The sequence below is a fragment of the Strix uralensis genome, chromosome 2 (genome assembly GCF_047716275.1).
Source record: "Strix uralensis isolate ZFMK-TIS-50842 chromosome 2, bStrUra1, whole genome shotgun sequence".
In the NCBI taxonomy this organism is placed as follows: domain Eukaryota; kingdom Metazoa; phylum Chordata; class Aves; order Strigiformes; family Strigidae; genus Strix; species Strix uralensis.
This window is the reverse complement of record NC_133973.1, coordinates 89732168-89756470: the sequence shown is the minus strand read 5'-3', so window position 1 is coordinate 89756470 and position 24303 is coordinate 89732168. Positions and strand designations below refer to the sequence as shown.

The 24303-nt window shown below is 35.7% G+C and overlaps 1 protein-coding gene across 15 annotated transcripts in view; it reads right to left on the bottom strand.

Moving 5' to 3' along the window:
* Positions 1 to 2090: 2090 nt before the first annotated feature.
* The window catches only part of RBM26 (RNA binding motif protein 26), a 74244-nt gene continuing 52031 nt past the window's right edge, over positions 2091 to 24303 (bottom strand). For 5 of the 15 annotated variants that reach the window (XM_074859440.1, XM_074859442.1, XM_074859445.1 and 2 more), the window contains 2 exons: positions 22755 to 22868; positions 17583 to 18409 (listed from right to left, as the gene is read on the bottom strand). In XM_074859440.1, coding sequence (XP_074715541.1) covers positions 18320 to 18409; positions 22755 to 22868 — 204 coding nt within the window. In that variant the 3' untranslated portion in view covers positions 17583 to 18319. Of the gene's footprint in view, positions 6984 to 7480; positions 7579 to 9014; positions 10173 to 13941; positions 14001 to 14116; positions 15748 to 17582; positions 18410 to 22754; positions 22869 to 24303 lie in introns of those variants that run through there. The other 10 variants (XR_012627616.1, XR_012627618.1, XR_012627619.1 and 7 more) reach the window with 10 other exon arrangements.

Genomic DNA, 24303 nt, shown 5'->3' with positions numbered 1-24303 from the left:
TATCTTTAAAAATTGTTTTTAAACAAACCTTTTTTAGCTAAATGTTGTAACTATCTACGCTCTTGGAGAATTTACTCAAAGTGGATCAAAATGCAAACCTTGAGACACAGTCCTCCTCCTGCACTTGTCACAAGTTTGTCAAAGCTTCTGCATAACAGGGAGACTCTCTGAACAAAGCATTTCAGATTTTACAAAATCAGGTTATTTTACTAATAACTAATTGCTGAAAGTTTCTGTTAAGTGATATATTTGGTTTTCTATCTGCTTTTTTTAAGGCAGTGTTGTTCATATATGACTTTAAATTTGTATAATTTTAGAGAAAACTGTGAGAAGAGGGTTTAATCTGAATGACATAGACTTTCTACAAGAACATGTTTAAAAGCTTTTAATATGCACAGATAAGCATCTTTGACCAATGATATCCATGCTGTTTTATCTCATCATTCTTAGCATTTAACAAAATGATGTAATTACTTCAAGGATCTTTATTACTTTGCTAAAAGGTGGGTTAAATCATTTTAACCAATGATCAGTAGAAATGCTAATTGCCCTTTTATTGCTCCCTTCCCAGCAGCAAATACAAACATGGGAGATATCTGGATTCTTATCTTTAAAAATCAGGCATAATATCTTTTTCCAAGATTTGAGTAGTGAAGCTGATTTGGTTTGATTGGGACCTTTAAGACTTTTCAATGTAGTACATTTCACTAGTGACTCCTATAGAATAGGCAGAGAACATTTTCTGGTTTTCAGATAGGTAGAAAATGAAACTTGAGGACTAATGATTTTATTTATGAAAAAAAGGGGAAATATTAATTTTACATATACTTGCTCATATAAAGGAAGGGTGATAGTTTTGCAATGCAAGACAGGGGAGAAAGTTTAGTTTGCTTTACTTGTGTAACAGTGCAGAAGTCTACTTCTGCCCTAGTCACCATTTAAAATCGGTTTCTATTTGTAGCAGTCATTTATAGAAGTAGTTCCATGAAAATCAAGCACCATAGTTCTTGATATTAGTCCAAAGGAAAAAGAGCTTTAACACAGGACAAGAGTAAGCCTTGTGCAAGGTGCACCAATTTTGTTTAAGTTTCCTCTATTCTTGCTAAAATACTTCAGTTAGTGCATCAGTTAGTCATCATTTTTCTTTTCTTAATTAGACTTCAGATTCTACAGTATTTGGTAATTAATAAATAAATTGGATTATTTTGTATCTGTTGTATTTTTACATTAAATATATGGTTGTGTAGCTGTTGTCCAAAGCAATCTGCTTATTAGATATAGTCACAATTTTAGCAAATTACTTGAAATTGTTTGAATTTTTTTATTATTAATAAGTACCAACTGAGAATCCTATAGATGCCACTACAGTAGTAAAATTATCTAGCAGAATTTCACAGCAATGAATATTTTGCCATTTCAATACAATACATATCCTATAAATAGCATTCTAATGCATATGAAATTACAAATACTGTTATGTTGTCGAAACCCTATGGCTTGTGCTATAGAGGAGGTCAGGCAAGATGATCATAATGGTCCCATTTGGCCTTACGATCTATGAATTTCCAAGAGTTATAGGTATAGTTTAAGTGCACCCTCAGCATGAGTTGCCTTATTATTTAGCAGAAAGGGGGAAAAAGTAACCTTGTTCATGCTTATACTGTAATGCAGTAGGTCAACACACATTTTACCCACAGGGTAAATAAGTTTTCTTTTTTATATAAGAAGAATAGGCAATTTAATATATGTCTTTCTTTGTATATACCCACAGAACATGGAGATGTGTATGTGCAACCTGCTAATCCTTTCTGTGTGTGCTTATTCTTTTGCATTTAGCTATAGTCAAGAGCTAAACTCATGGGAAGGGGGTCAGCTTTGTATCATAAAATATAGGGAGAGATGAAGCAGTTGTCTCTCTTACATGCTGATGAAGTCAGCAATCTAAAGCAAAATAAAAAGCAAGTTATTGGAAGTTTGTTTATTCTAACACCCAACCTAAGAGACTGAGCTGAGGAGAAACCTTTATTTACCCAAGCAGACCTGGGAAAATGAGAAAATCCCCATGAATTACACAAAGGTACTTACAGAAGCAGAGGAGATTGTTTTTAATCAAACATCAATAGATATCTAGGTTGAAGGATAAATGGAAAGTGTACATTTTATTAGAGCTGAGGGAATATGGCAAAACATTTTCCATTAGTACTTGTTCAAAATTTTAAACACATTCCTTGCCCTGACTCTGTTGTTTTTCACAAAACATTTTATGGATAAGGATATAGAACCTGAAGAAATTTTGCAGAGTAGTTTCTGAAATTATAAATCAGGCATTTACTTCAGGAACCCAGTTTGGAAAACTGCATGTTCATATTTACTTAGGACACAGATAAACTTAATGAAGACATTTTAGAATCTAATTTCCCTTTTCAAAAACTGCCTTTAAATCCTACTGTCAGGTATTTTGACTGCAAAACTTAACCTGAGAGATGATATTTGGTTTTGTGGCTGTTGTGGTTGTTCTCTTCTTGCACTACTTCAGAATAAATCTAACAATACCTATAACTCAGTTCAGAGAGAGGTAAAGGAGGTACAACAAGGGATGAGGATTGTATTTTTAACAAATGAAAAAATCCCAGGATTTAACAATAAATTTTACATGTTCGATAAAGTTAAGTTAGAAACAAAGCAGGAATTGTATCTGTAAGCATAGTTCTTCCCATGACCAATATGACACATGAGCCTAAATATTTAATTCAGTTCTACCAGCTTTAACATATCTATGAGATTTCCAGATGAAATCATTGCATGGTAAGAAAAAGTAACAGTTTGTCAATAGGTATTAACCCTGATGTTGAAGAACAGGGTAACTAAGGAATTTTTATTGTTCTCTCTATAGGAAGAAAATTGGTTTTGAAAATGGTACCAGTTTTCTTTAGTAGCTAAATCTTCTTCTGCCTCTTTGATCACAAAGATATCTCAGGACATTTCAGCTATTGGGATGTATTTTGCAAGTGGGAGAAGCTGGGAGGAAATATTAGATTCACTATGGAACATCTTGTTGAAGGTTACTCAGAGTAACCTAAGAGATGTAACAACATTCTGGAAATCCACAAGACATCTTTTTGGTCTGGACCAAGAGCAGCTACTTCATTGATTTTCAGAATCAAACCTGTTGGCACTGTAGTTGCAACTTGTCAGTACAGAATTAAGTTTTTTGTTAGCTAACTCATTTCTTGAATTTCTGTTGCTCCTCAGTTTGATGCTGTGGGCCTGACATGCCAATGAATAGTCTCTTCCAAACATGTCTGTATCCCTCCTTTCCAAATACTTTCTTTTGCAAAGATGATTTGTGCGTTTAGAGTAATTCATTGGCAAACTTGAGAAAGAGGACACGAAATGAGGCCAACTTTGGAGAGCTGTTAATGAGGAAGAAGATAAAGTAGTATGATGTGAAAGAAGGATGTGAAAAAGGAAACTAATAATATTCAAGTGATCACAAACAAGTAAAATGTAGTGAGCATAGAGTACAGCACGAATTATTTCTCCAGCTGCATTTTTAATGACAGTAGAATTCAGTCATAAAAATGAGGAAAAGAGCAAAATTTAATGGAGAAGTAAAGGACAGTGATCTCCAATGCAGAGCTGTGAATGTTAATATCTTAAATAGCTGCAGTTAAATACATCAGACTTTGTCAAAGCCCTTTAACAGTTCAGCCCATTTAGCCTAGTAAAATGAAGGCTGTGACGACATGACAGCTGTTCATGAATGTATCAAGGAAGTAAACATCAGAAGGGAGAAAAGCTATTTAAAACAAAGGACAGCTAACCATAGTTAAACCTGGATACAAGTCAGTTTAGGCTACAAATTACATCGTTCTTAATAATCAGAAAAAAAAAAATTACTTTTTTTGGTACAACCTTATCAGAGAAATGGATGAAAATATCCTACAGTTTTAAGATACATCTTGATCAGTTTATGAAAGGGATTACACCATATTACTACCACTGCTGTCAGTGAACTCCACTTGACATGAAGGTCATTTCAGGGACTTTCCCCCTTCTCCAACAGAATGAAATTTAAAAGAATTTTAAGCAAAATGTTTTCAATTTTATTTTTAAACAATATTTCAGTCATATCTGATGATAAATTATTTTTGTCATTTGAAAACAATGATTTTGACATTTTAGAACTGCTAGAAAAATATCAGTTGTTTGTATATACATCTAAATACCAGTTTTTCTTATCAGGTTGTTTTTAGAAGCTTCCAACAGTCTTTATAGATTTATATCCACTAAGTCCATGTTATCACCCACCTTCTTAAATGATGATAGTTATGGACATTCAGAATATAACAATACTGATACCAAAGGAATGGATGACTTGGATATGTAGATGATTTTTTTTGCATTTTTGTATAGATAATAGTTTGGCTGAACCTCCTCTACCCTCACAAAAAATGCAGCATGACATTCAACTGTTTTAATTGGTGACCTTTTGGTATACGTTATAAGAAGTGATGTGTAAATTATACAGATAAGAGAAGGTGATCTGAAATAGAAGCATGACAACAGTTGTAAGTACATTTGGAAAGCTAAGTCAAACCCCAGAATTTTGAAAAATCACAATAATTTGAACAATACTTCATCCATGAGCTTTCAATGCCAGTTCAAAAATGGATCATAATTTCAAATGAATACAGCACCTCTGTAATAGGCTGCCACAAAGTACCCAGAAATAAGAATGTGTTTTTATTTATTATTCCCTTTTGAGAAGAAAATCTTAGTCTTCATTTTGAAATAATATATGTTCCTCCTATATATAATCAAAAGCAAAGACATTTTCAGGGTTTACAGGAGGACAAGATAAAATGGCAAAATGCAAAGGCATATACTAGTAATAGACTGCAAAATCAATTTAAGAAGTGCAACTGCAGTTGTCTTTCCCAGGTTTTTAATTATGTGTTTGTTTGCCATGGTGGCCTAATTTAGTCAAGTAGATGAGCCAACATTAAAAGCTGGTAGGAGAGGTAAGTAATCCCCAGGGTGGGCTGCTTGTGTAGAGAGTTTAAAAGCTACATGTACAGAAGCAGAAGCCAAGGCAAATTTGAGAAGGGGGTCCACATGATAAACAGTGAAAAGCCAGCAAATCAAATTTTTCACAATTAGTTGAACAACAACTGTGACAGGTTCAGCGCTTAGCATTTTCATTTGTGTGCTCAAATTTGGTTATCCGTCCTCTTTTATGCAAATGTGATGTGACAGGAGAAGCTGGGAGCACTCAAGCAGGCCGATCACTCACAACAGGAGCTAGGTCTGTACAGCTGAGAGGCCTGGATTAAATGGACTGAGTGCTGATGGATAAATGACATAAGCCAGGCTGAAAGCCTCATGAAGTGATTTAGAACTTCCACAAGATGATGCCCAGAACATAAATTGTACTTTATCCTCAAATGTAAAAATAGAGGGGAGAAAAACATCAGCTTCTGCTAGTAAATAACCATGCTTATAATCTCACTAAATTCACCATGCTTGTTGCCTACTAGAATACAAAAGTTGGGAAAACTACCTCTAATAATCACTTAATGCACCTCCATGTAACTATACAACTCACTGTGGTGTTTTTGTACCTGTATGGGAGACCTTGAAAGCTCATTAGGCAATTAAAGCATTCACTCTACTTTGACAGATGGGAGCATGGCTGGCAAAATACATGTACAGACACAGAAAATTTTTTCACAATGTATGTGCAAGTAATTTGGCAACAAAAATTATCTGTTCAGAGAATTCTATCCTGCTGGAGAAGGTATAATAATTAAGGTGATGTATTGTGCTAGAAAGCATACTTGCACACGAAGGGCTAAAGGACGAACTATCTGTGTATAGCTCCCCCTTCACCAGTTTATAGGAAACTGCAATTCAATAGGTAGGCTTGCCAGAAAAGCATCATAGCTTACCCCTTTGATTACCCCACTGCATTTTTGCTAGATTAATTTTTAGCACAGCTGATAATATTTAGTGGATAGTTCAAGAGATCTCCAAACCTTACTGATGATAGGGAAGTTTGAAAATAATGGCCTATAAGATTTTTATTCATTTTCTTCAATAAGGTTTCTTCTAACTTGTATCTCACAAGAACCATCATGTATTTTACACTTCTCATTAAATCCAACAGTTACTATGGTCTATACATTCTTGATTGCTAATTGCCGTTTATGTGTATGTTAGCAAATGTACTAGGATTTTTTTTTAAAGTACCCTTTCTCTCTTTTACCTAGTGACATTTGTCACTAGAGAGGATGGATTCCTTGCAGAACAGTGTTGTCAATTGTCACTGATTTTTTCAAAGAACAGATCTTCCTCAAGGCCCCTCTGTCTACCTGTGGAACTAGATCCCATTACCTGCGTCTGTTGGACAAAGCTTGGCATTTAAAAATGCTGCACAACCCAGACAACACCTGAATTAGTAAAACAAACAGGTCCAGTATGTATCATAGGCACTGCAACTTTACTGTCAGTACTATTAAATTGTTCGGTCTTAAGCACTGCAGAGACTTGGATCACCTATCCCAAGACAGAGACCATTCCCAGAAGAGAAAGTGGATGTGGTTGTCCTGTTTTGAAGCCTAATAGTGTGCATGAGAGTTGTTCCATGTCAGTTGGCCTTAGCATCAGAGAACAGTCCCAGCCATGTTTAATTTACTAGTATTGATGTAGACTGAGTCTGAGTACCAGCATTCAGACACGGGACCAAGACACTGAAATAACCTGTCTCCAGTGAGTTCTGCTAAAAGCAAAAGCTACAAAGACACGCTGAAATGTGATAGTGCCGGACAGGCAGCAGACTAAACCACAGCATGACTGTATGACATCAAGGCATTCACAAGTCACCACAGTCTACCAACTTGCAAAATCTTCAGGCAAGGTGGTACAGGGAGGAGCAGTTGGTGTGCAAGAACATCAATGGGCTCTTCTCACTATTCATTTGTCTGTTGGGGTAGAAGTGCAAGTTGTAAGAAATCATGTGTCCTTTGTCCCATAAACATTTCCCATAAAATTCAGAAGGGCCTGAGATACCCACATCATTTAAAATTTCATTCAGCATCTTTGTAAACAATATAAAAGAATTCATGCTGAAGGTTCCAAACACATTATTGCCATAACCACTGAACAATACTAACCAGAGTGGCTAGAGAAGACTACTCATTTTTTGCTTGGACATTTGGAAGGAAACAAACTGTGGAGTTCTTCAAAAGGCAATGTGTATTTTTGCAAGTAACAGTATATATGGTGTTTGGGTATATTTTAGAGATTTGCTTATGTGCTACTGACAGCTTTGAGAACTCTTTAAACTGTCCAGTGGATCCATGGAGATAAAAGTAGAAAATTACTTTTCGTTGTGATTTTTGGACTCCAACAAAGATGTAAGATTACAGTCTACCTTTCCTTTCATATTAATATTCTCATTTTGAATGTTTTTGATTACCTGATTTTAGGAAGCAGTTATCAAAGCATACACAACCTCTCTCACAGAACAACTTGGTACAGCTCCTAACACTTCAAATGTTCAGATCAGTTCCCAATCTGTTCAGAGAAAGAAGGGCAAGACAGGACCATTAATTCTTTGGACAACTGGAGAAGTATCTAAAAGGAGTTAGGTATGGAAACATTTTGCATTGCAAAAGTGTCTACTTCTAAAGGTTCAATTGACACAAGCTTTTATTAATGCAATCATAAGAGTTTAGACCCATACCTTCCAGCTTATCCTACAGCCATGATGACCAAAGAGGATCCCCCACTCCTATATCAGAACAATACTCATCATCATTCCCATGTGAAATTATGATATGCCCATTAAGTTGCTCATGTAACTGCTTTCTAACTTGTTCACTCAGACAACAGGGTTAAACAATTTAAATAACAGGAAAGATCTATTACTTGTTTAAGCTCATCTACCTAACTTGGACAAACAGGTTTGAACACTGAGTGGAAAAGTAGTCTTTCAAAACAGCAACTGACTGATGACACAACATATTTCATAGGGATTCATAATAGGGAACACTGAATTCTGCGATCCCTAAGCCACCCAGAAAGAATCACTAAAGTGAGGTTTTTCTAAACTATTAGGCATTTTAGATGCTACTTTAAAGTTCCAGGTGGAAGCCTCTGTGAAAGCACAAGGCAGAGAACCAGTATTTCCTTACCCTCTCCTGTGGGTTTAGCAGTATTTCCCAAATCTTTTATAGCAAGTCTTTTCTCTTCTGCAACAAATTACACTACCCACAGATGTGGCAGACAGTGGGTGGATTGCAGAAAAGGAAACATGCACGTAACCAACTGTTTGGCCAAGAACTTGAAACCTCAGCTTCTATCTGCCTCAGCATCACCTTCTAGCAATTTAGTATTGGTAGTTTATTTCACCAACACCCAACAAACTTCAACAAAACCAGCCTTGATGCTGTCTAACCTAATCACAAATCCTATAGTGCATGGCATATCCCTATACTTACTCTGCTTTCTTCCTATTTGCTTGGTTCCCTGACTGGTTAAGGTCCCTAAATGCCATCAGAATTGTCTATGTTCCCTTCCAGTGGTTTAGCTTGTCTGCACAGATCCATTAGAGGCAATGATCTCTTCCTGATGCAGCCTAGCCCCAGGGCTGTTTTACCCAGCTGGAAATCTGAGTTCTCCTACCAATGGAAAGTGCAGGCACTGTGGCCCTGCTGCACAGTGGAGGAGGAAGCCTCTCCTAAGTAGCTTGCTGCTACTGCATTAGCACTGCCCTGACAGTCGCACAGCCTTTGACAGAAAACTACTACACTCACAATAAGCTAAACAAAGATGCAAAAGATCTGACAAAATTCTTCCAAGGCTTCTCACACCTCCTTTGGGGATGATCCTTGACCTATCCAAAATTGCCTTTCCTGCCCCCCCACCTCCATCAGAACCACTGAGGGATACGCCAAAGGGAGCCAGAGCTCCCACAGCAAAGTCCCTGTTTATAAGGCTATTAAGACTACCTTTTTACTGACTTCCAAATGGGTACAGAGGGTCAGCTCAAATGCAGGGCCATTCAGCTTTCAATTTAGCAGGTCACTGTTGAATCACAACCTTGTGTTTCTGAGGAGCCTGTGTAAGTGCAAAGTTCCTGTTCTCAATCGCTCTTCTGATCTTCTGTGGAAGCGCTTCAGCTTCCACATTCTGCTCACTAAATGCTTTGTTAAATGTTTTGTCCTGGCTCCTGTAAATCAGAGGAAGAGAAGAGAAAACCCAAGTTGAAGCCAAACACACATAATTGAGAATGGCACACTGGTGCCGGTGTTTCCAATGGAAGCAGCTCAGGCTGAACCAGACCTGTGGGATGAAGAGCTCTACTGATCCCAGCTCCTCACTCTTGCTCCAGCATCCCCCACCACTAACATCTTTTCAGCCACCTGGTGAAGTAGATTAGGAAGGTAAACCAATTGGATTACCCCATTTTTAAAAGCATAGCTGACCTCCTCGATTACTACATTATCACACAAATACCTGCTGTGTCAAGCACAAAGGATAGGCAGGAGCGACCAGCCAGGGTCATCTTTAATGCTGGCATGGAACAAGACTATTTACGAGAACATTTTGCACAACTTAGTCCTGGCCATCAAAGAGTTACTACTGCTTTATCTAGAAAATAAGTTCTTGCAAACCACTATGAAGTTCAGTAGTGCACAGAAATTATTTCACAAAAAGATTCAAAAGCTAAAAGATAGCTCAGTATTTGTTAATTCAGGGTGACTCCAGAGAGTAATTCATAAGCTTCTAAATTAGTATTTTTAAGGAGGTCATAAAATGTGAACTTTAGTAACTGCTACAGCCAATCAAGCTGCCATCAGTCCTGCCTTAGACTACTAACCCTAGTAATTACCTACTCAAATTACTTCAAAAGTTTAACAAAAGCTTATCTACAGATAGTATCGTAGCACAATATACTGCCATTTAAAAACTGCAGTGTAGTGAATGTTACTGGTTAATCTATTTATTACTTCAGGTTCCGGTTTATATAACTTACTCCCCTAATACAAAGCTGTTTCTTCAGTGTTTTCCTGGCAAGCTGTCTTCAAAAAATTCAATATACAGTAAATTTGAAGAGAAAGGCCAGCACAAGAGCAAACATATCAGTATTTTCAGTACAGGAAGCACTACAGTAAATGAGGATGGAAAAGAAATAGCACTTTAAATTCACTTGAAAGGATGTTTAGAGATAGTTCAACACAGAAACAACTAATATTTTAAATTATTTTAATATTAAAATTATCAAAACATAAATTTAGTGAAGACATACAAATAATATTGTGGGAAGTTCACCAATACAAAATTGCAAATACAGACAGCATTAACCTGTTAGAAATCAAGAAGTTCTAATGGTGACTTATGTTCCTTAATTTTTCACTATATATCAACAGAAAAAAGTGCTCACTTCCATTCTGCTATACTGCCAATATCCTTACATAATTTCTAATTGAAGAATTATTTTGTAATTCAGGTCAGGCAGTAAGTCTGCCGACCAGCACTTTGCGCATTAACCATCTCTCAGCTTCTTCCACCATAAAGGCTACTGCTATTGCTCTTTGTTCTTTAATTTTACATTTTCCAGTAACAGAATACTCCCATCTAAATACATCTAAATACACTATGTACAGGATGTTGCTTATTGGAACAAAGAATTCCAAACTCTAAAATCAGAAAACACCTTTTTCAGAATCCAAAAGGTAGTTTTGCAAAACAGCTGATGAAATTTTACTACAGCAAAAAAACCCCCAACAGAAGTAGCTTGTAAGACCTCCAGTGTTCAGATCCCTGAATACTGGAAACAAATATTCACCAATTATTGACTTTGTATTTTAAAAGTAGACATTATTTTTTTCCCATGAAAGATACTGAGTAAGTGCTCCTGGATATAGCAGCAAAAGAAGTTTTCTATTCTCTCCGTAGAAAGACCTGTTTAAAAGGTGGTTCCAGAAGATAAGCAGTTATGGTTCCACAACCAGGCCCATTCAATCCCTGAAATAATGCATGGAAGCAAAGTTTTCAGGTATGAGCAGATAACATTTCCTTTCACTGTAAGAATTTGTTTGAAAGATGGTCAAGGTTTCAATTACTCAGAAAGTCCACCCTTGTGAACATGTGTACTGCACAATTCTATACTGCAGCAAGGTTTTCTAAACCTGCTCGCTTAATGCTTAGTGGATATTTCTGTTTTGTTTTGTTTTTAATAAAACTTGCAATTTTACACAACTTTTTTTGTCTTATACATGCAGGATGGTACAGTCTATGGGGGGCTTTTGAAAACACCAGCAATGAAAAAGGTTAAGATTGTAGAACTTCGCAAATAAATAAGCGGTATCATACCACTCTGTTTTCTAAGGTAAAATATTGCCATGGAGAATGCAGATGGAAAAACATAATTAAAAATTGTAACAAAATACATATGAACGTAGTATGTCTCTTCTATTTGCTACCAAACTGGTAGAAATAGCACATGGGGAATATATAATTTTAAACATTATCCAACACCTCTCTGAGAGCAGCAGTGGGTAAATGTTAATCATTTATCAGATCTGAATGCAAACAGACAATTGTGATAAATAAAACCAACAAATTTTTTCAACAAGAACTTCTCTTCACACAATCACTTTTGGTAAGCGAGGTTTCCATCTTTAAGTGAACTCAAAGATACTAACTTCTTGGAAGTTTTCTAGGATTTTATGATGTCTATCCACAAGCGACAGCAATACAGCTGCCATCTTGCAAGAAAAAAGATAGCATATAATAATCTCTACATAGCTGAATTTGTGAGTTAGGAGGAGCGTAACAAAATTTGTGCACCTCAGCAGTTTCTTATATCACGCTAATGAAAGGGAAAACACCACAGAATGAGTCACGTGCATTCTGCACGTTGTTGGCCTAAAAGGGATTCATGTGCATGGACTTTGCACGTTCCGAGTTCCAAGTGTAGAGACGCATGGGCTACCAGTAGCTTCCCGATGCACTTGGGCAAGACAGTTAACAGTGTATCGGAAGTACCCGGATGAACAAGTATTTCATATTGCAGCTGAAAAATTGTTTCATGTAGTTACACTGCACTAGTTGGTGGAGCTACAGTAGTAATTCTTTGATGTATTTAACATGAGTCTACCATAAAGCAAAGGTAACTGGCTACAGTGGTGATATTTCTTCATGCCATGTCAGGCTGGCAATTTCTTTTGTAGTCAATATAAAAATGTAGTATTGTCTGCCATTTCTGCCCTCACCACTGTCCAGCAGTAAGTTTTAGCTTTCCATTCACTGCATATCCCCTATTCTAGAGCATAAACACATAAAAAAAGATTTTTATGAAAAGCTTTGATAAACAGGATGTAGCTACCCAAAGTTTTCTGTAACTTCAACTGTAATCTATCAAAAACTATGTCAACTCCCAGAGCAGAAAAGGAGATGGATATATGCCTGTTGCAACTCAGAAATGTTCTTCTGTTTTATTCAGATTTAAACACCTTGAGTCATGTTTTATCATTGGTACCTAAATCCAAAGAGGGATACTTTGTTTCAGTTCACACAAACAGAATTTCTGCTGACATGGTAGGGATGTATACAGGTTTCCGCAAGAAATGCAAATATTAGTATGAGAACTGAAACAGGAAAAATATCACATAAGTGTTGAAATGAGAGCAAATCACTTTCAGTTATTGTGTTTCACTTGTGTAGTCATAGTGCCCTCTAGCAGTCGACAGAGAAAATACAGGGTTTTATCTCAAGGAAAAAAAAACCATTCCACAAAACCAGAACTGCCTTTTCTAAGCAGAGAAAGAACAGTTTGCAAATGGGAGGAAGAACATGTCTTCATGTTAAAAACAAGGTACTTTAATGGAAAGGGCACTTCTCTCGGCTTTTATGCAGCAGAATCCTGCACAGCTGGGAAGCGCTATAAAACAAAAGTTCTTGTACCTTAAAGGCATTTCTGTGCTTCTGTAGATCTCACCTACACCGTATATGCATTAGCAACATGCACACGATTTTGGCAAAAGGATATAGACTTTTACATGCATAGATAAACATACACTTTTGTGAAGTCTTTGTTTTCTCTCAAGGAGGAAACATTTTGGCTCAAACATCTTTATTGCACAAAATTTGGTGCAAGATGAAGAACAAATTATGGCCTTTAAAACCTAAGAAACTTTTCTCATTTCCCTGGAGATCATATTATTGTATAGAGAGAAGAGTTAGTGTGCCTGCGAGCTGAGAAATTTTCTGTCTAGCTGCAGATCATTAGGAAAACATTTTTGAGAAGTTAGGTGTTTCTTTTTCCCTTTGCATTTAAAAGAACACTAAGCCTAAGAAGTGTAAGTCATTCTTCAGCATCTGGTCAGCTGTACTGTTTGAGTTTTGAGGCCTGTAAATAACATTTCTTATTTCAAATAATCTCCATAGCTTGTTAGGATGAACTGTAAGTACCAGTTTGCTTTTTTTATTTTCCATCCTTTTTAAAGAAAAGTGTATGCTAGATGTTATAAAAAGATCTGACTTTTTAAAGAAAATATTTACCCATCAAATTACTATCCAAAATTCTTATGTGAAACTGCAACACTGAAGAGTAAAATAGTGTAAGAGAGTAAAAAGACAATTTCACCCTCTCTGCATCCAAAAGGTCAAAAAAAAAAAAGTCTACTGCAGATGTTTCTCACAAAAATGAATTTTTAAGAGTACATGTCTCAAGATTTTTTTCTCCCATTTGCTGACAGGGAAATACTACAATACAGGTCATCAACTAGCACAGACAGATTTGCTGAATGTGGTATTCCGGTCTTTGCCAGAGAAAGGTGAGAAACTGAATTAGTCTGTCGTACTAACAAAGCAGGAAGGATCTCGGACTTCAAGAATTCAAACTGTAACATGAAAATTATTATAAAATACCACAGGGTCAGATGAGGTGATTTTCAAAGACATCAACTGGTCTCAGGATTACAATCTTACTGTAAGAAGAAAAAAAAAATTAATCTTCACTCACATGGACAAAGAACAAAGTACCAACATTCAGATAAGCTTTTGCATTAAAACATATAGAAGGGTTTTACAAATAATTACCCACTAGGAAAAGAAAAGAGAAGTTTCTTGTGCAGTTATGTTCTTGAAATCCCTCCCATTAGCGTTCCAATTAGATCTAAAGAGAAATCAAATAAAAGACCGAAATCACAGAAGTCTATTATTGTTGCAAGTATTTTTGATGTCTACGGATTTAAAACATGGTTCAGAATAAAACACACAAAGACATATTAAACTAAAAAAGTGAAAATTATTTCATAAAACTACAGTACTTCAGCAACTGTGTGACAAGCACACTTAACGTGTTTATAAACATGAGTCCACAAAAACCAAGAGTTCATTTTCACCAAGGATCAGTTTACAGCTATATTGGCTCAACTGAAAAAGATATTTTAAATCTTCTCAGGAACTTCTACTTTGTCTGACTTAACAGGTTCAGTTGAAAGTAATGAAGTGCTATAACATCAATACAATAAGAAACAGCTCCACTCAGAATAGGATGAAGAACAATCTAAATTGTTCAGATTTTCACACTTTTTTTTTTCCACAACCTCTTCAAATTTCTGCTATTTGTTCCAGTTGTTCTAATCTTAATTTGTTAACTGTAACTTAATTTGCTAATAAAAGGTAAGCAATAGAAGATTAAATCTATATCTTCTTTAGTTGCAGTATTAAAACAATGCTGAACTACAGGAAATGAGGTGCTTCATTAAAGGTCTATGCCCCCTTATGTTATTTTGTATATTGGTACAACAGTAGTGTATGACTGGTGGAAGAAAAACAAAAAATCCCCTGCCATTCTCCATCTATTTTTGGTGAGACCTACTAGTTCAGAGATTAATTAAAAAAATACGGGGAACATCCAAAATCACTTCATTGAGTCAAAACTAAATTCTTGTGCCTCTTTTTGTGCTCTTTTATGTTCACAAGACAACCGACAATTACAAAGTGTCCATTCCATCTAGAACACCCTCTAACAAATGTACAGTTATTAAAAGTTATCCAAGGGCTGACAAGAATAAGCTTAGTCAGTTTAGGGACCTCTTCAGAGTAGATGGTCAACAACAAGAGCAGATGTCTTATTAGGTACAGTCATGCTATGCTGTTCTCAGATACCCAAGTTACCTGGATAGAAATTTTTGACTGCTTTTCTAGTTAAGGAATAGTAACTGTTTTCAGACTGTGGTTTAGAACAGAAACCTATTTTAAGTACCTGAAGCTGTACAAATACTTTTCAATGGGTTCTTTTGCCCTTTAAGTAAGTCCTGTACCTTTGCGATTCACTAACAAATAACTTGTATTTCTTCTATAGGTTTTCTGATTTGAAATAAGTGAGTTTTAAGAGAAGAAAAAATACAAATAGCACTGTCCGTAAGTAACGTTTCAAAGAGGTATTCTTGTTACTTTACTGTTTTGTAGACAAACTGTAATATAGCCTGAATTACTCCCATTACTTAAAAGTTTTTTTAGTTCAACCAAATGTGGTTTACTACAATATTGTCAACTGAACTACACGCCTGATCACATCTTATTCAAGCCCTTTAGCGTCTAGCTGGAAAAGAAAATACCTTCTTAAATGTTTACCTTCATTTCCACAGAAATTTTGAAAAGCTGTCTAGGGAAAACCGAGGTAACCCCACTCTAGGTGTTTCAGACTAGGAAAATCGATTTGCAGAACTGTTAAAAGAAACAATGATTTAGCTAATCATACTGGAGACATACATTGGAATGCATTCAGAAGGATAAACTAAGTGAAGAAGGGAATGAAAGTCAGCAGGATGCTTGGTTTGTTGATTCAAACAAGGAAGGATGCTGCTCTAGGTGACAACAGATTTCACTGAAGGCTATGCTAATAAGGATCTGACTGAACTGAAATGACAAGAGTTGGCTAAGGTAGTAGCAAAAGAAGGAGGGGAGAGCATAGCTAGACAAGGAATACAAGGACAGAGCAAGCCAGAAAGAAATCAAATCAAGAGTCATTTGATAATGACACAATTACGTACAGAATCCATTTAGACTGCAACCAGGCCACCGTTCTCTTACGCTGAATGGCACAGAATCACAGATTAGTTGTCATTAGCTTGTGTTGATTGACTGCAGTGAAAAGGCAGGTTTGAGCACCAGACAAAGCATGCCACACAACCACCTTAAGGCAGCATGCACAGCCCCTTCCTATACCTGTTCTGTACGACAACATATAAAAAACTTCTACCTGCCGGACTGTGAGTCTGGCACCTTTCAGATGTACTAAATTATTAAAACAGAAAACTAGAAAAGCTTGTATTTAATTCAGTAAATTAGAACAGCTCATTCAGAGCACTGGATATAAAGGTTCTTAAAATATTTTATTTTGCCTGAAATTCAGTGTAAAAGGAAATTAATTTCCCAAATACAATTCCTTATGGCAAGATTTAGAACCTACTGTAACAAGCATGGCAGTCAATTGTGAAATTTCAATGTGAAACTAAGAATCTACAAAAATTTTAAGTGCTTAATTTTGCAACAAGATATGCATACACAGAGGGACATATGAAAAAAACCCAACAAAAACCCCCAAAGCAGGATCCGGGTCTCAAAAACCCCTCAAATAGCTGTAAAGCACAGAACAAAAATTCTACAGCCAGAGCTCTTCTCTCTGGGCTACTATTACTTCTACTTTCCTCCATTCCTATTCTGGAATTAAAAAAAAGGCAGAGACATGATTTATAGCAGTTCTCCCCAGCCTTGCCCCCGAAAAGACAAAAACACAGACTGAAGTACTTGAGAGTACTATCCCCTGCATGTATTTGATAAATGATAGTGCTGCACCCATTAATGAGTTGATGGGGAAAAAAAAAAAAACAAACCAAAAAACCCTTCACAACTCTAATACTTAATAAATGGATTTTCTTTTGAAAACAGACCAGAAGAATGCCACTAAATGGAAATAAAAACAAGTATTTCTGGTGATAGAGGTCCTTTACTGCAAAGGACTAGGCAGTTCCCCTTCCTAAGAAGGGGGAAAACTTCAGACCTCACATAACAGAGTGCCTCGTTAGAGCCAATGAAGTATTTCTGTGGAGTATACTAACATTTCATGTCTGTACATTTTTAAATTATGAATATACACTACAGTGTGAACTGGAAAAATGTAATCACAGAAACACAGGAATAAAAAAGATGCATTAGTGTGCGCACTAAAATTTTTTAGAACAATACCTACCAAATATTCCACATCTCCTAATCTATTTTTCTAAAATACATTTCAGTACTGCATGTATTTTTGTGGGAACAAATTTTCTTCTACAGTTCCACAGTGCAGGGATACAGAATAAATTCCTTATTGTTGGAATATTAATCTATTTACTGTTTGACTTAAATCAGTATAAAATTCAGAAGACACCCAAAAGCTTTTATGCAACAGAGTACACCTGTGTGTTAATGTAAACAAATCATCATTATGTTGAGTTTTTTATATATTCGATAGTATTTTAGTATAAGTGATAGTGATTAGAGCTCCTTTTGTGAATATGGGGGTGGGGGTTGCCATTTGGAATGGTCTTTTTCCTTTTCTTTTTTTTTCTTTCCTTTTTTTTTTTTTTCATTATGAAGGACCATTGCCTTAGCTTTTTTGGTTATTGCTTTTTTTTTCTTTTTTGTTTTTTTTTTTTTTTAAGACCATTCCATTTCTTTATTTTTTAACATCTTAAAGTCATAAGGACTTATATGCAAAGCAGTCATACACTTTATCATTAAAACCCATAGGTAAAATACGTACACAAATCCAACAAAAGGCTAGTACATAGTAAAGCCTAAGCATACTACTATGCAATATTATGAATACATAACTTTAGAGACTTCGGTTTAGTACTGTTATCTATTCATTTCTGAAAACATTCACAAAGATTTTAAATGCAAATTTTCATTCCGTATCTGGAATAGAACAAAAATTATCTATGTTATAACAACTTTTGGTCATTTGTGTTTGACCAATTCGGTAAATTACAAAGAACCCAAAGAATTCTGTAACTTTCTGTAGAACTATGTAATAAAAACATTGCATATGTTCCTAGTATGATGTCTTTAGCAATCATTTACTGAAATGTAACTCAAACATCAATCTCTCAAAACGTATAACTGACCAGCTGCTTTTTAGTCTATATCCGAATCCAACTTCATCACAAAACCCCTTTTAATACAAAGATGAAGCACATTAGGTAATACTAATGCAACACAGGTGCAGTTCTAGCATTGTCATTGATCAGCTGAATCATCTTCTCCATGAACGAGATTCATTATCCTCCTCCTCTTCATCATCATCTTGAAGCAGTGAGTCATCCACCAAAGATTCTTCCTGAAACTTCAAGAGAAAAATGTGATACTCTTATGTCAGAAAATGTTAAAAGATCAAAAGGCAAAATACAAATCTCTGATACTAGCAATTTAATAAAAAACAAATTTATTTTTGTAGGTAAACATTAATGCTTTCCAAAAAGTATACTGTATGTATATGTATTATATACATATATTAATAAATGGCAAATGACACATTTTTCTTTTCAATGGACTTCAAAATGACCAGGACATATACACCTCATACTTAAATAGGTCTTCTGATTCTTTAGCATATCATTCATGCCCAAGCTGCAATGTTCCCATGGAACTTAAGACGCTATTCTGAAAACTAATGTTAGTTTTTGCACATTCACAGTAACTACGCCTGATTTCATCCAAGAGCTTAATGCACCTGTGTCAGACCATCAAAAAGGTTGAATCTGAGACATTTTGATTTTGACAGCTTAAACAAGCTTAAAACCAATATAAAGATTTAAAAGACTGGGGCAGGGAGACAGGTATTTACAGAAATTTAAACAAATTATATTAATGTATTTTCCTTTCAGTAACAACATCGTAACTTGGTGAGATTTTGCAAAACCCTGAACATTTCAGGTTGACAGTTACAGACAGGCTTCAGAGAGGCAAAGTTAAAAAAAAGAAAGATAAACAGTGAGTTAATTATTACCTACATGTAGACACAGGGATGTAGATATAAACTATGCTGTCTCAGAATTTTTTGATGATTGCACCTATCACAGCAATTTCTGTGCTAGCTAAAGAAAGGACTGAAACACAAGGATGTCTTTCCCCAGCAAAATCTCCCAGCTACTAAGTAACAGTTATGGTCCTTCTTGTTTTTCTTCTCCCAGTAACTGTAGTTTTTTGTTACAGAATTTCCAAATTCAGGAGGTGCGAAGGTTGATTTGTGAAGTCTCTGGAGAGGTGTGAGGCTCTAGGCTGAAGAAAGCCTAGAGCTAAGCCTTCTCTCTTTCCAGCAGGCTCTTTTACAAGAGGCAGAAACTACAATCTTCATTACTTTTGCCTACAGAAAGTGCATTTTAAAAAGCAGCTCTGTCAACACCTGACCTGTCAACGTTATGCCTGGGTACTCTAAGCCAGACTAAAACACTGAAGCTTCCCAAAGACTTCGCCTCTTCCCCTGGTGTCTAGATGTCCAGTAGGCTAAAATACAACAGTGCTGGCAAAAAGGAGTAGTCCTGGGCAGCACACAACACAGAACTCTAAGGTGTGCAAGGCTGAGTGGCAGTAGGGATGATCGAAAAGCCTGGAACAATTTCTGTATCGGGAACAACTATAGGGACTTGGATTCTCTGGTTTGGGGAGAAAGAAACTGAGGGGAAGTATGACAGGAGTCCATATATCTTAAGTGTCTCAGAGAAAGTGGTTGTCTTTTTGATCCAAGAGCAGAAAAACATATTAAACGTACAGGTGGCAGGTCCAATACAATGATACTTATTCTGGTAGATGCAGTTGAACAGTAGCTTTCCCTGTTGCAGGACATTATAGGTGCTATTCAGATTCCAAAGAAACCAGACAAATTCATAACATAAACACCTATCAAGGGCTTTCAACTACAAAGACACCACATCTCTAACTCAACAGGTCCCTGAACTGCAAACCACTGATGATTAAAAACGTATCTCCACTTACACATTTTATACTCTTCCTAGGCATCTGTTGTTGACTCAGAGTCAACTCTTTTGTTAGGCATCCAGGTGTAGTACATAAGGCATCTAAGAAGATTAGGTGCTTTCATAATTAAGTGGCTACTCACCAGGGATTTTCTAAAGCATCCAAGTCCAAAAGACCTACCTCATATTTTCATAAATGGACTAGGAGCCCGGTTTCATTATTAAGAATGCCACTCTGCTGAATGATCTAGCTCCCCTTTTCTTCTTTTTTCCTCAATCAAGGTATTTAGTTTCACTCAAGTTTTAAGCCTGCTATGCCTTTTTAGCATAGTATACCTTAGCTGAACTAAAATGGTAGTTTAGACATGGAAAAATAAAGGAAATCTTTTTCATGTGTTTACAACAGCTACTATAAAATGAAGTTAAATAAGTAGCATGATGAATTGCAGGCATACAGAACTCAAGACATTTTACATGTATAAAGAATGTATGACTGAAATTCTGTCTATACTGACTATAAGAACCCATCCCATCCCCAATCTAGTCCTGCATAAGGACCAAACTTTAAACAATAAAATGATGTAAAATTTCTTTTATACAATTGGTTGAACTTCAGTACATGAACAAGAAGTTCTTGAACTCATCCATCCAGGACCTGGGGATCATAACATTATACTTCACATACTAACTTAACCAAATGCTAGGAGCAATACAAAGCTCACAGAAAGAATGCCACTTAAATGCAAAATTTCCCAAGGATTATTGAACAGAAATTCCTTGTGTAAAGAAATTTGGTGAAGGTTAGGACGACTAATTCAGTTGTAGAAAATTCAAATAAAATCCAATCTCATTACAGAAAGAAGACAGGAGAGTTACATATATTTGTCTTGTTCTGAAAATGGAAAGGGTCAGAACTAAGTACATCAATCATGTTTAAAAAAAACCTGTAAATACTGAGCCAGGTAAGAATCCAGCAACACTACTAACAAAAATATAGGTAAACTAATATTTTTTTATTTCACATTTTCTATTGCAAAGATGTCAGCAAGCATACAAAAGCAATGAACATTAGGGGTTTTGATCCAAGATCAACTCCTATACATTTTCCACAAGAATAATTAGCTAAGTTTTCTTTCCATACCTGATGACTCCTGTTAAGAACAACCATCACCTAAAACAGATGTATCCCACTACCACAAATATTTCTCAGCTGATGAGTTGTCATGCATACAGGCCTGAGGTCTTTCCCTTCTGTCCTTTCCCTTTGCCAGGGCAGCCAGTGCTTCTCATTTGTTACTATATTCATTCCCTTTACCCCACTACCTCTATTCCAGAGGTTCCCTCCTACACTCAGTGTCTTCAGGTGGGGTTAAAAATTAATTTCTCTGTAGTTCACCTACCAGTGAATCTGTACTTTCCTTCCTTTACACTGCTGAAGCGTTTGCATATCCCTGCATGCCCTTCCTTCATTATGCCAAATGGAGACCTCTCAGTGAAGTAGCTACTCAGTGAGAACTCTCAATAAGGTAGGCTCCTTGCAGCAAAACACTGCTGTTGATTTTCACAGACAATACATCCCTGAAGAAGTGACAAAATATCTAAGATGCTCTGAAGATTCCCCAATGTAGCCTCTCATTCACTCACAGCTCATTACTATCTCAGAATGCAGACAGTTTGCGTCTGAGGTTTGCATCTACAAGGAAAGTAATATTTATTAAGTCAGAATGCACAAATGCCTAATATGAATACACATTAGTGGAGGTAGTCTACTTTACCTGTCTTCAGCTGACGTGCTAAAAAGGAATTAGCGTTTTTGGACACAGAAAGCAAACAGACAAACTGGCTTTCTTCAGGAAAAAACATGAAGTGAATACTACAAAATGTAAAACACCTAACTGAATTTGGTTAGACCAAAACAATCTTGTGAACCTGCTTCTATGGTAGGTCTGCCAAAATATCATAGCAAAAAGATACAGACAAGATACTATCACCGAGTAAGTCAAGGTGTACTTCTACTTCAGCTATTCTACAGCAATTATGTATAATTAACAATTATGTTAACCGGCAGTAAATTAATTAGAAAAAAAGACTGCCTGACTTCTTCCCCAAGTGGCATTTATTTTTTCAGAATTTTCAAACATCTGTATTTTGAGTATAATGAATTAAATGCATCAAGAAATGCTGCGCCACTATTCCTACATTAACCAATTCAGGTTATCTGGACAAGGTTTTAGTATCTTTCACATACCACGATGAAGACTAACACTCAGTAGTACTTCAGATGTCTGAATGAAGTTAGTAAATGCTCTAAATTATTCCTTCACCTGTAACCTCCAAGCCAAATCTCTATATAAAGGAAAATTAGATTCTGCAATTTTATTCTCTAGGAAATTAGTGCCTAAAGTAGATGGTACAAAACCATGTTTCAGACAAAATCCTTAATCTCTCTCACACAAGTTCAAACCTACTCCTTGCATTTTGTAGATATATCCTCGAGATTTTTTTGCTGTATAAGAAATGAAACATGTCTGCAAGAAAAAGTAAAGTATCTGGCCTTTCAACAGCTTAGAGAACAAGAAATGTATATATAGATAAATCCACTTTCTGATACCAAAACATGAGTTAAGTTAAAAAATAAAAGTGTGAATCAACATTTTCTTTTGAAAAATCTACATTATTTCATCTAAAAGAAAAATTAAAAAAAAGCAAGCTTACTTCTTCTTCATCAGGTTCAGCTTCTTCTGTTTCAACAGCTGACATACTAGCAACAGGCTTGTTCCATGCCAACTTCAACTCTTGTCCTTTAAAACGAGATCCATGAATTGCAGCCTAAAACAAGTTTAAACATTTTAGTTATATATGTCTTTGTCAGGGGAAAAATTAACTTCAGTAATACTTAAATGCCAGAAATAAACCAAGAGTCTGTTTTTTCAAAAGAAAATCCAAGTTGCAATACGTACTGAATTAATGTTAACAGGCTAAAACAAAGAAACTTCATGCATTGCACATGGATTTCACATATCCTTTCAGGAAAATGATCAAAATATATTCAGAAGAAAATAAGCTTGGAAAACCATAAATCATTTGGTGATGTGGATAATATATTGAACCAACACCTTCCTGGTTTTTAATATTATCTTGATGGGTTCTTCACCTTTCAAAGACGGACACAAAACTGTTAAAAGTATAGCTTACTGGAAGAAGGAAGACATCCAAGAAATAAAAATGATTTAATATTTAAAATAAAAACCCCAAACAACTAAAAAAAGCCCCTTTGTGATTACAACTTAATCTACTGGAAAATGTTCCACTTCCTGTAAAGCCCTTGTAATTGAAATGTAAAAATTTTTAACTTATGGGATATTCATGCCTTTCTAAGTACCAGCTGCATTAAGTGGCTGCTTTGGAAATAGTATGTTCAAATTAAAGTAACATGAATGAGCATAAATCAGCGTTAGCAACATTCCGAAATAACCGTCATGGTCACAAAAGATTTATAGTACAATCTGAAAGCACAGCATAATGTGAAATGTAGAAACAATTACATGTTCAATGACATCTGAACATGAATTGTGTGATATTAAAGTCCCCAGGTATAAATTTTAAATCTGTACATATAAATTTATGATAAATTTAAAAGATTCTATGCTTATTAAAATGCAGCTCAGGAGCTTTTTGTCCATGGTCTCATCACAATGTCACACACCTAGAATTTTTAAAAGTACTCATACGTGACATTTAGGTCCAGAAACAACTTGTAATCTTTGGAAGAAATTACTACTACATAAAAATGCAACATTTTACAATAGGGAATCCTCCCCTTCCTTCCAGGCTAGAACATACATGGTCATAAAGCCCAGGCCTATTTTCATTTAAGAAGGTAAAATATTAGCTGCATTTAGTTCACAATTGGCCTCAACAGAGATTTTTAATGATTACCTTCTGCAACTTTGCCAATTGCCAGTCTTAAAGTCTGCTTTAGTAGTAAACAGAAATTCCAGTGGAAATATATTTAATATATAAGAATATCTTAAGGAAAATACAGATTTTGCCGTATTTGATCAAACACAGTTTTCATCAAATTTAAATTTAAAAATGAGGTTGCAATTAGACACAAAGTCATTTGACAATTAAAAGCTTTAATTCTAACTAGAATGTGGATGTCTCAAACATTGATCATGAATTCTGACCCAGATAAAATAACCCCACTTTCCGGAGCATATTCTGAACTTCACCTTGAACACAGCTTGAAAACTCCACCTAT